This window comes from Vicia villosa, linkage group LG5 (assembly GCF_029867415.1).
Source record: "Vicia villosa cultivar HV-30 ecotype Madison, WI linkage group LG5, Vvil1.0, whole genome shotgun sequence".
In the NCBI taxonomy this organism is placed as follows: domain Eukaryota; kingdom Viridiplantae; phylum Streptophyta; class Magnoliopsida; order Fabales; family Fabaceae; genus Vicia; species Vicia villosa.
The window spans coordinates 126,644,220-126,655,781 of NC_081184.1; the positions used below are offsets into that span (position 1 = coordinate 126,644,220).

The 11,562-nt window shown below is 30.0% G+C and overlaps 1 protein-coding gene across 1 annotated transcript; it reads right to left on the reverse strand.

The window, feature by feature from the left end:
- Positions 1-892: 892 nt before the first annotated feature.
- Positions 893-2,636, reverse strand: LOC131602401 (polyubiquitin-like). Its single transcript, XM_058874505.1, has 2 exons — positions 2,550-2,636; positions 893-2,351 (listed from the first exon to the last, which is right to left on the reverse strand). The coding sequence occupies exon 2, from the start codon at positions 2,349-2,351 to the stop codon at positions 966-968; it is 1,386 nt and encodes a 461-aa protein (XP_058730488.1). The 5' UTR covers positions 2,550-2,636; the 3' UTR covers positions 893-965.
- Between the last annotated feature and the right edge of the window lie 8,926 nt (positions 2,637-11,562).

An 11,562-nucleotide genomic window follows, 5' to 3' on the forward strand; every position in this document is an offset into this window, starting at 1 on the left:
TCATTATCTTTATACATTGTACACCAACAATAAAACCTACTCATTAATAGAATCAAGAATGTTCCAAATGTTATTTCTTTCAAATTATTCTATTTTGTTTTTTTATATTCATCTTCTTTTAGTGATTGCATATTTCTATTCTTTTGTTATAATTAAGATATTCTTCTGTTATAATTTTATTTTTAATAATGCGATGTATAATAAAACTTTCATAAAAAATATATACGTAATTATTTTTCTCTGCTGTGCGTATTAAAAAAAGCGGATAAACGGGCACGAGAGTGCCCGTTTAAACGCTAGTAATAATAACAAATTTGTACAACCCACATAGCTTTCTTTTAGTACATATCTTCATTACTATAAATTCACACACTTCTCTAATTAATTAAATAAATAATAGTAGTAATAAACTCCAAATTACTATAAATTCTCCTACTCTTTAGTGGATAAATTCACCCTCTACATGTTGGTCTCTCTCTTTATCTCCATTACTATAAATTCACCCACTTCTATAATTTTTTATGTGTACACTATAAAAAGAACAGACAGATCAACATCAAAGTGCACAACACAAAGTTTACACAAAAATAATTATTTATATTTTAACGTTGTACGTATTAAAAAAAAAAGAGAGATTGGTACAAAAGTTTAGGTGATGTTATTATACAAATTTTTCAGGTGATGACAAACTCAACAATTTTTGGATATGGAATTCTTACAAAACCAACCAAACTAAACCGGCACACAAACTCAACAATTGGCAGGTCGTAATTGTTAAGTCATCAATTAAAAGTTGGAACAAAATAAAAAGTCGCAAAAAAGCTCATAAACCAATTTGAGACAGAATACCATGGCAGAATTGAAAGTTGTATTAAAATGGCAAAGCGAGGAGTTAACGAAAAAATAAAAGACTTAGACGGAATTATTTCGAACATAAACCAATTTTAGACAAAAATAAGCCTATGCTAATATAAACCAGGTATATATAGTTTCGACCCATTCTGGATATTATAATCCGCCAGAGTCCGACTATCCTTTAATGCCTTCCCATATAAAATTAGTGTCTGGTCTGATGGAATTCCCTCTTTTTCCTGAATTTTGGCCTTCACACTCTCAATTGTATCACAACTTTCTACCTCCAAAGTTATCGTCTTTTGAGTAGTAAAGATCTCAACAAGAATTTCCATGCGCCTCGAAACTAGAGCGAGAGTAGAAGGAATTTCCATGCGCCTCGAAACTAGAGCGAGAGTAGATTCCTTCTGGATGTTGTAATCGGCAAGGGTGCGACCATCCTCCAATTCCTTCCCATCGAATATTAGCCTCTGTTGGTCGGATGGAATTCCCTCTTTTTTCTGAATTTTCTCCTTCACACTCTCAATTGTATCACAACTTTCTAACTCCAAAGTTATGATGGTCATATTAGTATAGTTCCTTACAAGAATTTCCATGCCCCGAGGACGCCTCAAAACTAGATCGAGAGTGTATTCCTCCTGGATGTTGTAATCAGCAAGGGTGTGATCATCTTCCAATTCCTTTCCAGCGAAAATTAGCCTCTGTCGGTTTGTGGGAATTCCCTGTTTCTCCTGAATTGTCTCCTTCACACTCACAATTTTATCAGAACTTTCTACCTCCAAAGTCATGGTGGTATTATCAATAATAAAGTTCCTTACAAGAATTTCCATGGGCCGACGACGCCTCAAAGCTAGAGCGAGAGTGTATTCATTCTGGATGTTGTAATCAGCAAGGGTGCGACCATCTTCCAATTCCTTCCTAGCGAAAGTTAGCCTCTGTTGATCTGATGGAATTGCCTCTTTTTTTTGAATTTTGGCCTTCACACTCTCAATTGTATCACAACTTTCTACCTCCAAAGTTATGGTGGTCTTATTAGCAATGTTCCTTACACGAATTTCCATGCCCCGACGACTGTATTCCTTCTGGATGTTGTAATCAGCAAGGGTGCGACCATCTTCCAATTCCTTCCCAGCAATAGTTAGCCTCTGTTGGTTTGTGGGAATTCCTTGTTTCTCCTGAATTCTCTCCTTCACACTCACAATTTTATCAGAACTTTCTACCTCCAAAGTTATGGTGGTCTTATTAGCAATGTTCCTTACAATAATTTGCATACCGCCACGGAGCCTCAATACCAAATGGAGAGTGGATTCCTTCTGGATGTTATAATCAGCTAGCGTCCTTCCATCTTCAAGCTGTTTCCCTGCAAAAATAAGCCTTTGTTGATCCGCTGGAATACCCTCCTTGTCATGAATCTTAGCTTTCACGTTATCAATAGTATCTGAACTCTCAACCTCAAGGGTAATAGTTTTGCCGGTCAATGTTTTCACAAAGATTTGCATCTGTACAAGTAAACATATCAAACATCATAAACAACACTATAAATCACAACACAAACCCTAATTAACTGAAATCAGAACAAATCAAAACACGATCAAGTAAAAAAATTTGACTTGATCAAGTATCAAAAACTAAGGCATATTCAATATGCAAAAGAACAGTCTGAATTGAAGAAGAAAAGATAGAAAACAGTGAATTACCTTGAATCGTAGATTTTTCCAACGAGAAGAAAGAGCTTTAGAATTTTGAGTTGGAAAAAGAATGAAGGAGTCGTACTTATATATAGGTTGTACCGACTCAATGACAAAATCAAATATTTGCTATAGGTATTAGATTAGAAATTTAATATTTTATATTCAAAATCAAATATTTGCTATAATAAGATTAAAAATTTTATATTTTATATTCAAAATCAAATATTTGCTATAATTGGATTAGAAATTTAATATTTTATATTCAAAATCAAATATTTGCTATAATTAGATTAAAAAATTTATATTTTATATTCAAAATCAAATATTTGCTATAATTGGATTAGAAATTTAATATTTTATATTCAAAATCAAATATTTGCTATAATTAGATTAAAAAATTTATATTTTATATTCAAAATCAAATATTTGCTATAATTGGATTAGAAATTTAATATTTTATATTCAAAATCAAATATTTGCTATAATTAGATTAAAAAATTTATATTTTATATTCAAAATCAAATATTTGCTATAATTGGATTAGAAATTTAATATTTTATATTCAAAATCAAATATTTGCTATAATTAGATTAAAAAATTTATATTTTATATTCAAAATCAAATATTTGCTATAATTGGATTAGAAATTTAATATTTTATATTCAAAATCAAATATTTGCTATAATTAGATTAAAAAATTTATATTTTATATTCAAAATCAAATATTTGCTATAATTGGATTAGAAATTTAATATTTTATATTCAAAATCAAATATTTGCTATATTTATTAAATTAGAAATTTAATATTTTATATTTAAAATCAAATATTTCCTATGGGTATTAGATGCTATAGGTATTACATTAGAAATTAAATATTTTATATTCAAAATTAAATATTTGCTATAGGTGATTTTTAAAACAAATCTTTTACTTAAATCAATTATTCTTTAACAGTATATTTAAATATGCATATTAAAAATCTCTAATCTTTTCATTTTCAAACTTTTTAAATATTCTATTAGTAAAAAATAATACAAAACCAAAAAAATAATAGATTAGACAAATTAAATAATTTTTTATACTAATTTAGTATTTTCTATTTTTCTTCTCCTCCTATAATCAATCACTGGATTTATTATATTTTTAAAATCAAATATTTCATATCTAAAATAAACATGAAGTCTCAAAATGAAGAGGACAAATAAGAATAAAATTATGTTTGTTTGAGAACTAATTTATACTATCAAATTAGAGTTCAAATCTACCATCAACAAATCTGATTCTAATAATAAAAAGAGTTGTGACATTTCTACACCCATTTTCCATACACCCATACTACACCCTATATGAACAACAAACTAAAATGTTGTTGCACGGAAATCAAAGTCAAATAAATTATTCGTCGAATAAATTAATTTAAAATATAGAATTAGTAGATTTTATGTATATTTATATTTATATGGTGTAAGTTTTAAAATTGGTATCATTATATCTTTATCCTAATAAAAAGAGTTGTGCTATTTCTACACCCATTTTCCATATACCCATACTACACCATATATGAACAACAAATTAAAATATTGCCACACGGAAATCAAAGTCAAATAAATTATTAAAAAAATAGAATTAGTAGATTTTACATATATTTATACGGTGTAAGTATTAAAATTAATGTCATCATATCTTTACACTAATAAAAAGAGTTGTGGTATTTCTACACTCATTTTCCATACACCCATACTAAACCGTATATGAACAACAAACTAAAATGTTGATGCACGGAAATCAAAGCCAAATAAATTATTATAAAAATAGAATTAGTAGATTTTATGTATATTTATACGGTGTAAGTGTTAAAATTTGTGATATCATATCTTTACCCTAATAAAAAGAGTTGTGCTATTTCTACATCCATTTTCCATACACCCATTATACAACGTTTATGAACAACAAACTAAAATGTTATATGAAATTAGAATAAATACTCAATTTGCTTGGAGTACCTGCCTAAGATTTAAAAAAAAAGTTATCTATGTTATGAATATTTATGTTACTGGATGTTCATCCATATCCTAGTTCTTCATCTTCCTTCCATACTTAATATGTGTTTAATATGTGTGATTTTCTATCTCCCTTGAATCCTATAAATAGAGACACATATTACAATGTATAACACACCTGAAAGAAGATGATATAATATTGATTTTCTCTTCTCTACCTCTCTTTGATCTTTATTATTTTAGTTAGTTTTATAACACGTTATCAACACAATACTCTACAACGCGAGTGATAATATAGTCAGGTTCACGTTATTTTTCTAATCTTAATATATTTGAACCAATATAATATAATTCATGATTTTGTTACTATTTTTTTTCTTCATATAAATATGTTTATTTTTATATATATTTTGTAGAGAAATTTATTTACCTTGTACAATAATATTAGATTTCTTTGATAATTTTTGTTAAATTCCGGAAGAATTTAACATTAAAGCAATTCTATATGTTTGTCCAGAATTGAATTTTAACACATAAAAGTGTTAATTTAATATTCAAACATCCCTGAAGGATGGCACAAAGAATAATTTTTCTTGACTGTTGTTTATGGAAATAATTTGCGATGTGATATTTGTAGAACTAATGATTATTATTATTAAACTATCTCCAAATTATTATTCAAAGATTGAGTTTAATCGAGTATTGTGTTTATCAATAATTGATGAATTACAGAAGAATTCAACGTTCGATCATCTTTAAAAGGTCGCATCTATAATATTATTGAATCCCAGAAGGATTTCATAATTTTTTTTTGTATCAATCTAAAAATTCATAATTTGTAATATGCTCATTAAAAGATTGTCATTGTAGAAAAGTGACACAAATAATTTTAACGCATCCCAGAAGGATGGTTATATATTGTTTTTAGATTATTGTTTATAATAAATTATTTTTATAGTTCCTGAAGAACTTATCAAGCATCCCTAAATGATAGAAAAATAAATTATTTTTATAGTTCTTGAAGAACTTATCCATCCCTGAAGAATAATAAATCAAATTAATTATATGACAATATAATTTTAGTGATATAATATTGTATGATTAAATATGTTTAATTTTATAAGGGGTAATTGTTTGATAATTATATGATAATATGTTCATATGAATGTGTTTGATTAAAGTGTTTAATAATGAGATACTATTATACTGGTTTTGAATTATACTAGAGGTATTGAATATCTTTGTATTACATAAATGAATTTAGACATAAAATATATAATAGAAAAGCTACCGGTTTTTCCCTCGAGCTTGTACTATACTTATATTAGTACAATTTAAGCACATGTCATTGTAAACCAATAGTTTACAAATTACACTTAAATGTGTCGTTGGTAAAACCGGATGGATCATCTTGGATATAATATGATGCGAATAATTTGTATTGAAGAACCAGAAGTTTCTTCAATCCATTAAATTTTTGTGTGTTTCTAAAGGAAAATAAAAATTTGAGAAATTGCGTTTTTATGACATTAACTGTTGCATCGACTAAAATATCATGCATATGTCTCTACTCACAACCAGAAATTTGTGAAATTATTTTCTCAACTAATTCGACTAAGAACTTATTTTCTAGATTTTTTTTAAAGAAATTCATGTACAAGTATCACATATATTATTAAAATTGATATTGAATATCATGTAATATATGTTCATAAAAAGAAAATGGACCCGAAGATCCATTCTTTAGACGTCTAAAGTTAATTATATTGTTGACACTTATGAGATCATCAATTCTAAATTATATATTTGAAATACCCAAAGTATGATATTAAGATATTTATTCGCATTAAGCCAATAATATACTATATCTTAGTCCTCCCTAATTTATTCTAATACTTCTCATCTAAGTGAATATTTGGATATGTTGTGTATCTTCCAATTGCTCCTATATAATACATTAAGATGAGTCACGACAGAATATTGGAAAAATATAATTAATATGAATCTCAATTTTGAGGATATAATTTGAGCAAATAATCAAATACTTGATTGCATTCTAGTAGGCTGATTATCACTTGATAAATTAATTTTCCAATATTAGGGAAAGGGAATAAGCAGCTGAAATCATGAACAAGAAGTTCAAATGAATAGCTGAAATCATGAACAAGAAGTTCAAATGAACAATTTAAAATAAATTGTTGTATTGATCCTCGTACAAATCAATATGAACCAAAAGTTCAAAATATTATTGATTTGCAAAGTTTATGAAATAAATTATCAGCTGATAATACTCCACTCAAAGTGGATTCTCCTATTGGATAATATAATATTGCAAATGAGTTGTTGTTGCGTCTGAAGCATGGTATGAAAGTCGGTTCCAATGTTAAAAGTTCTCTACTAAGAAAAGAAACTAAAGATGACCCAAGTGAGGATATGAAAATGCTGAGAGCACTTTAACCTAATTTAATTTTCAGTTCCAGAAGAACAAATCAAGTACTTGAAATATGAAATAAAGAGATCTCGATAAATTATGTCATGGATGAAATGGAATGGAATCGAAATTGAGATAATCAAATAAAGTCAATATTGACAATGTCTTTGTATACAATATAGCACTAAAAGTGATCAATGATAACGAGGATCATGAGTCAAAGTCTATTAAAGATTGTATAATAAATGAGAATTGACCAAAATTAATATATTCAATTAAAGAAGAATTAAACTCACTTTACAAGTGACTCACTTTTGGACCTGTAGTCTGAACACCTCAAGGTGTGAAACCAATTGGATATAAATGAGTTTTTATGAAAAAGAAACATAAGAATGATATAAAGTTTGATTTATTGCTCAATGATTTTCACAAATACCTAAGATTGATTTTGATAAAACATATCCACCTGTAGTGGATTCAATCGATTTTTGATATTTAATTAGCCTTGTAGCACATGAAGGGCTTAATTTGAACATGGTGAATGTTATGACATCTTATTTATATGGTTCACTTAATAGCGACATTTACGTGAAACTCCCTGAAGGGTTCAATATACCAGAGGCACGTGATTTTGGATCTCGAGAAAACCACTCCATCAAATTGAACAAGTATCTCTATGAATTGAAACAATATAGACGCATGTGGTATGATCAATTTGTCCTTGAACTTTCATAAAAATATGTGGAAAAGAATTTGCATTACTAGTTATCTATGTGAATGACATACATATTATTGGAACTCCTGAAGAGCTTCCAAAAGCTATAAATTCCTTAAAGAAAGAATTTGAGATGAAGGACCTAGGAAAAACAAAAATCATGTCTAGGCTTACAAATTGAGAATTTGGACAATAGAATATTTGTACACCAGAAAGATTATATAGAAAAGTGTTGAAACCTTGCTAATTATACACGTCTCAATATAACGTTTGTGGTCAATCTATTACCAAGATACAATTATTCGCCTACATGAAGACATTTGAACAGAGTCAAACATATACTTCGTTATCTGAGTGATGCTGGTTACTTGTCAGATTCTTACAATGGTAGATCAGAAAGAGGTGATTTGTTTATATGTGATGGTACAACCATTTCATGGAGATCTACGAAACAACTCATGGCAACAACTTCATCAAATCCTGCATAACTATTAGCACTACATGAAGTCACTTCCAAGAAGAAATTTTAAGCAACTACTACAAATAATATCGTCTCACATGTAAATGTCTGCATGATGGGGAGAAATATATATGTTTTGAACTCTTTTTTCCTTCACCATGGTTTTTCCCATTGAGTTTTTCTGGTAAGGTTTTTAACGAGGCAATTCACATTCAAAGGATATTGTATTCTTTTTCCTTCACTAGAATTTTTCCCACTGGGTTTTTTCTAGTAAGGTTTTAACGAGGCATATCCTCAATGGACATCCAAGGGGGAGTGTGTCATACCCCAATTTTTGACCCTAAGATCCTATATCATTCATATCTCAATCACTAATCAAGAGCTTCACTTGGAAGTTTTGTTTATGGTGTTGCACTCACCTCATCAATAAGAGGGACCATCAAGCACCAATGATTGTGTATCTTGTATGCTTATACTAACCCAAATACCCAAAAATATTGCTTTGTTTCTTTGTAGGCTTTTGTTTTGTAGGTACCAAGCCAAGACATGCAATGAACAAGGCATTTTTCACATTTTTGACTGATGAAATCGATTTCCCTACTGGGTAAATCGATTTCCCTGCAGCAATCTTCATCAAAATCACATTCTGGACAGCATGAAATCGATTTCCCTCCTGGGTAAATCGATTTCCCTAGTGTATTTTGCGCCAATTTTTCTTCTGGAACAGAGTGAAATCGATTTCACCCCTGGGGAAATCGATTTCCTTCAGGCAAAATTCAAAAAAATACAAGGAGGGAAGCTTGACATCATTTTGGCACCTTTTTATTTGATCATTTTACCAATTTTCCACCTCATCAAAATTAATCCCTTCATTAAACCCACTTAAACCTCATTTTACCATTTCTTACCATTTAAACACCACTTTAATCATCAATTAAACACAAGCTAATTACCAAACACAAAATGACCAAATTGCCACTACTCTTGCTCCAATTCTATAAATAGAGGCCTTGCCTCTCTCATTTCTCAAGCTTTGAGAGCCAACAAATCCCTTGCAATTTCTCTCCTCATCCCTACCAAATTCACCAAAGCTCTTTTTCTTTCATAAAGTTTGTGAGTCACATCTTGAACCTCACAAACTTTGAGCTAAGCCACCATCCATTTCACTCTTTTTTCTTCAATTGTTGAGAGATCAAGATTTGTGTTGGTGATTCTTGAAGTAGATCCAAGTTTGTGCAAGATTTGGTAAATTCTCTTCATCCTTTTTGTGTATCATGATGTAGATCCTTTGTGGTTTGTGTTCAATGCATCTTTGATGCTATATTGGTGCTATTTGTTGTTGATTTGATGGAAAATTCGTGCTCCAATTGATGTGTGATCATAAGGTGTTTGTATGTTTGTTCAAGTCAAGTTTTATGCCTCTAAATGCTGTTTTTGCTGGATTTTGCACTGAGGAAATCGATTTCCTTAAGGCTGAAATCGATTTCCTACTGAACGTAACTTGTTTTTTTTGAAAACTGCACTATGGAAATCGATTTCCCCCTGCATGAAATCGATTTCCTGCTGGCAGAATGTGGTTTTTTGCCTCTTTTATGCTTGTTTTGGTTTCCTACTTCCTCCACTTCATTAATATCATTGGATCTAGGATGTTGATAGGTTTGAAATGACCTAATCCATAATATTAGATGAATGATATTAATGATAGTGTGAGTTGATTATCTTTTGTGTTTTCATTCTTATTTTCATCTTATCTTTCTTTTGATCGATGAAAGTCTTAACATCTTGAGAATTCTATGGATTCTTGATGAAGACTAGATCAATTTGTGTTCATTCTTATCTCTTCATCTTATCTTTCTTTTGATCGATGAAAGTCTTAACATCTTGAGAATTCTATGGATTCTTGATAAAGACTAGATCAATTTGTTTTCCTTATTATCTTTTCATCTTATTTGCTTTTGATCGATGAAAGTCTTAATATCTTGAGAATTCTATGGATTCTTGATAAAGACTAGATCAATTTGTTTCTATTCTTATCTTTTTCATCTTGTTTTCTTTTGATCGATGAAAGTCTTAACATCTTGAGAATTCTATGGATTCTTGATGAAGACTAGATCAATTTGTTTTCATTCTTATGATTATCTTTTGTGAATTTTATTCTTCTTCCTCCATTTCATTAATATCATTGGATCTAGGATGTTGATAGGTTTGAAAGAACCAAATCCATAATATTAGATGAATGATATTAATGATAGTGTGAGTTGATTATCTTTATGCATTTTATCTTCTCCTTCTCCTTCTTTTCTTTTGATCGATGAAAGTCTTAATACTTTGAGAATTCTTATGGATTCTTAGTAAAGACTAGATCGTTACCTATTTTCTTTTCGTGCGGTATTGCTTTCGGAAGGCGATCTACATATCGTTCTTCTCGCATGCATTAGCACATAAAGTTTTGACCGGCCTCGTTGTAGGGTGATTTCTACATAAATCACTTGGCGATCTGCTTAACATAGCGCAATATTTCGTGTCCCGAATAAAAAGATCAAACATGGAAGAGAATTGTATGCGGTTGATTTAAGACTTGTGGAGGTTTTTATCGTGTAGTCGCTATGATTTTATCAAGCTTCTGATAAGCCCCGTTGACTTTAAATCCGAGTACATCATTCACTCACCATAGATCTTCCTACTAACTTTGATAACATACTTGACAAGTTTCAAGATGGTTATCTTTAACATCTAACAACTAACTTTAATTTCCGCTTTTTATATTACCGCTCTTTATATTTCTTGCTTTATCGCTTTACTTTATCATTTCATCATATTTACTTTCCGCCATTTTCTCTTTGTCCATTTGGACGTTTATAATTCCGTCATTTTCTCTTTGTCCACTTGGACATATGTTTATGCTTCTGTTATTTTTCTTTTGTCCACTTGGACCATACTCTATTTTTTTCGCTAAAACACTAATAAATAACAAAAATCTAAAAAATACATAAGGCTCTCTTTGGACTATCGGTTACTATCCTTAGCAATTTGGAGATTCGGACTTATGGACCTAGTACCTCTGGACTCATTCTATTATTATCCTGTGATTGTTCTGTCCGTCTGGCATTGTGCTGTTGTATGTTTTTGTGTGCAGGTATTTCCTTGAAAGCCCTTGATGGTTAATTCCAAGGCATTGATATAAGGATTTTACCCGAAAACAGCCGTTACTCTGCCCGATTTTCGTCAGAACCTTAATGTGCTTAATGCAAAGTGGTGCTAAGACAATAAGTTCATCTGGATCCCCAAGTGTTAATGTGTTGGTATTGATAAATCCAAAGGATGGGAAAACTACCTTGGCTCTTAATGTCAAGCGTTGGCTTCTTATTTGGTTAGACCGTTTCTTTCCTTAGCTTTTATTTTATGCACTAGG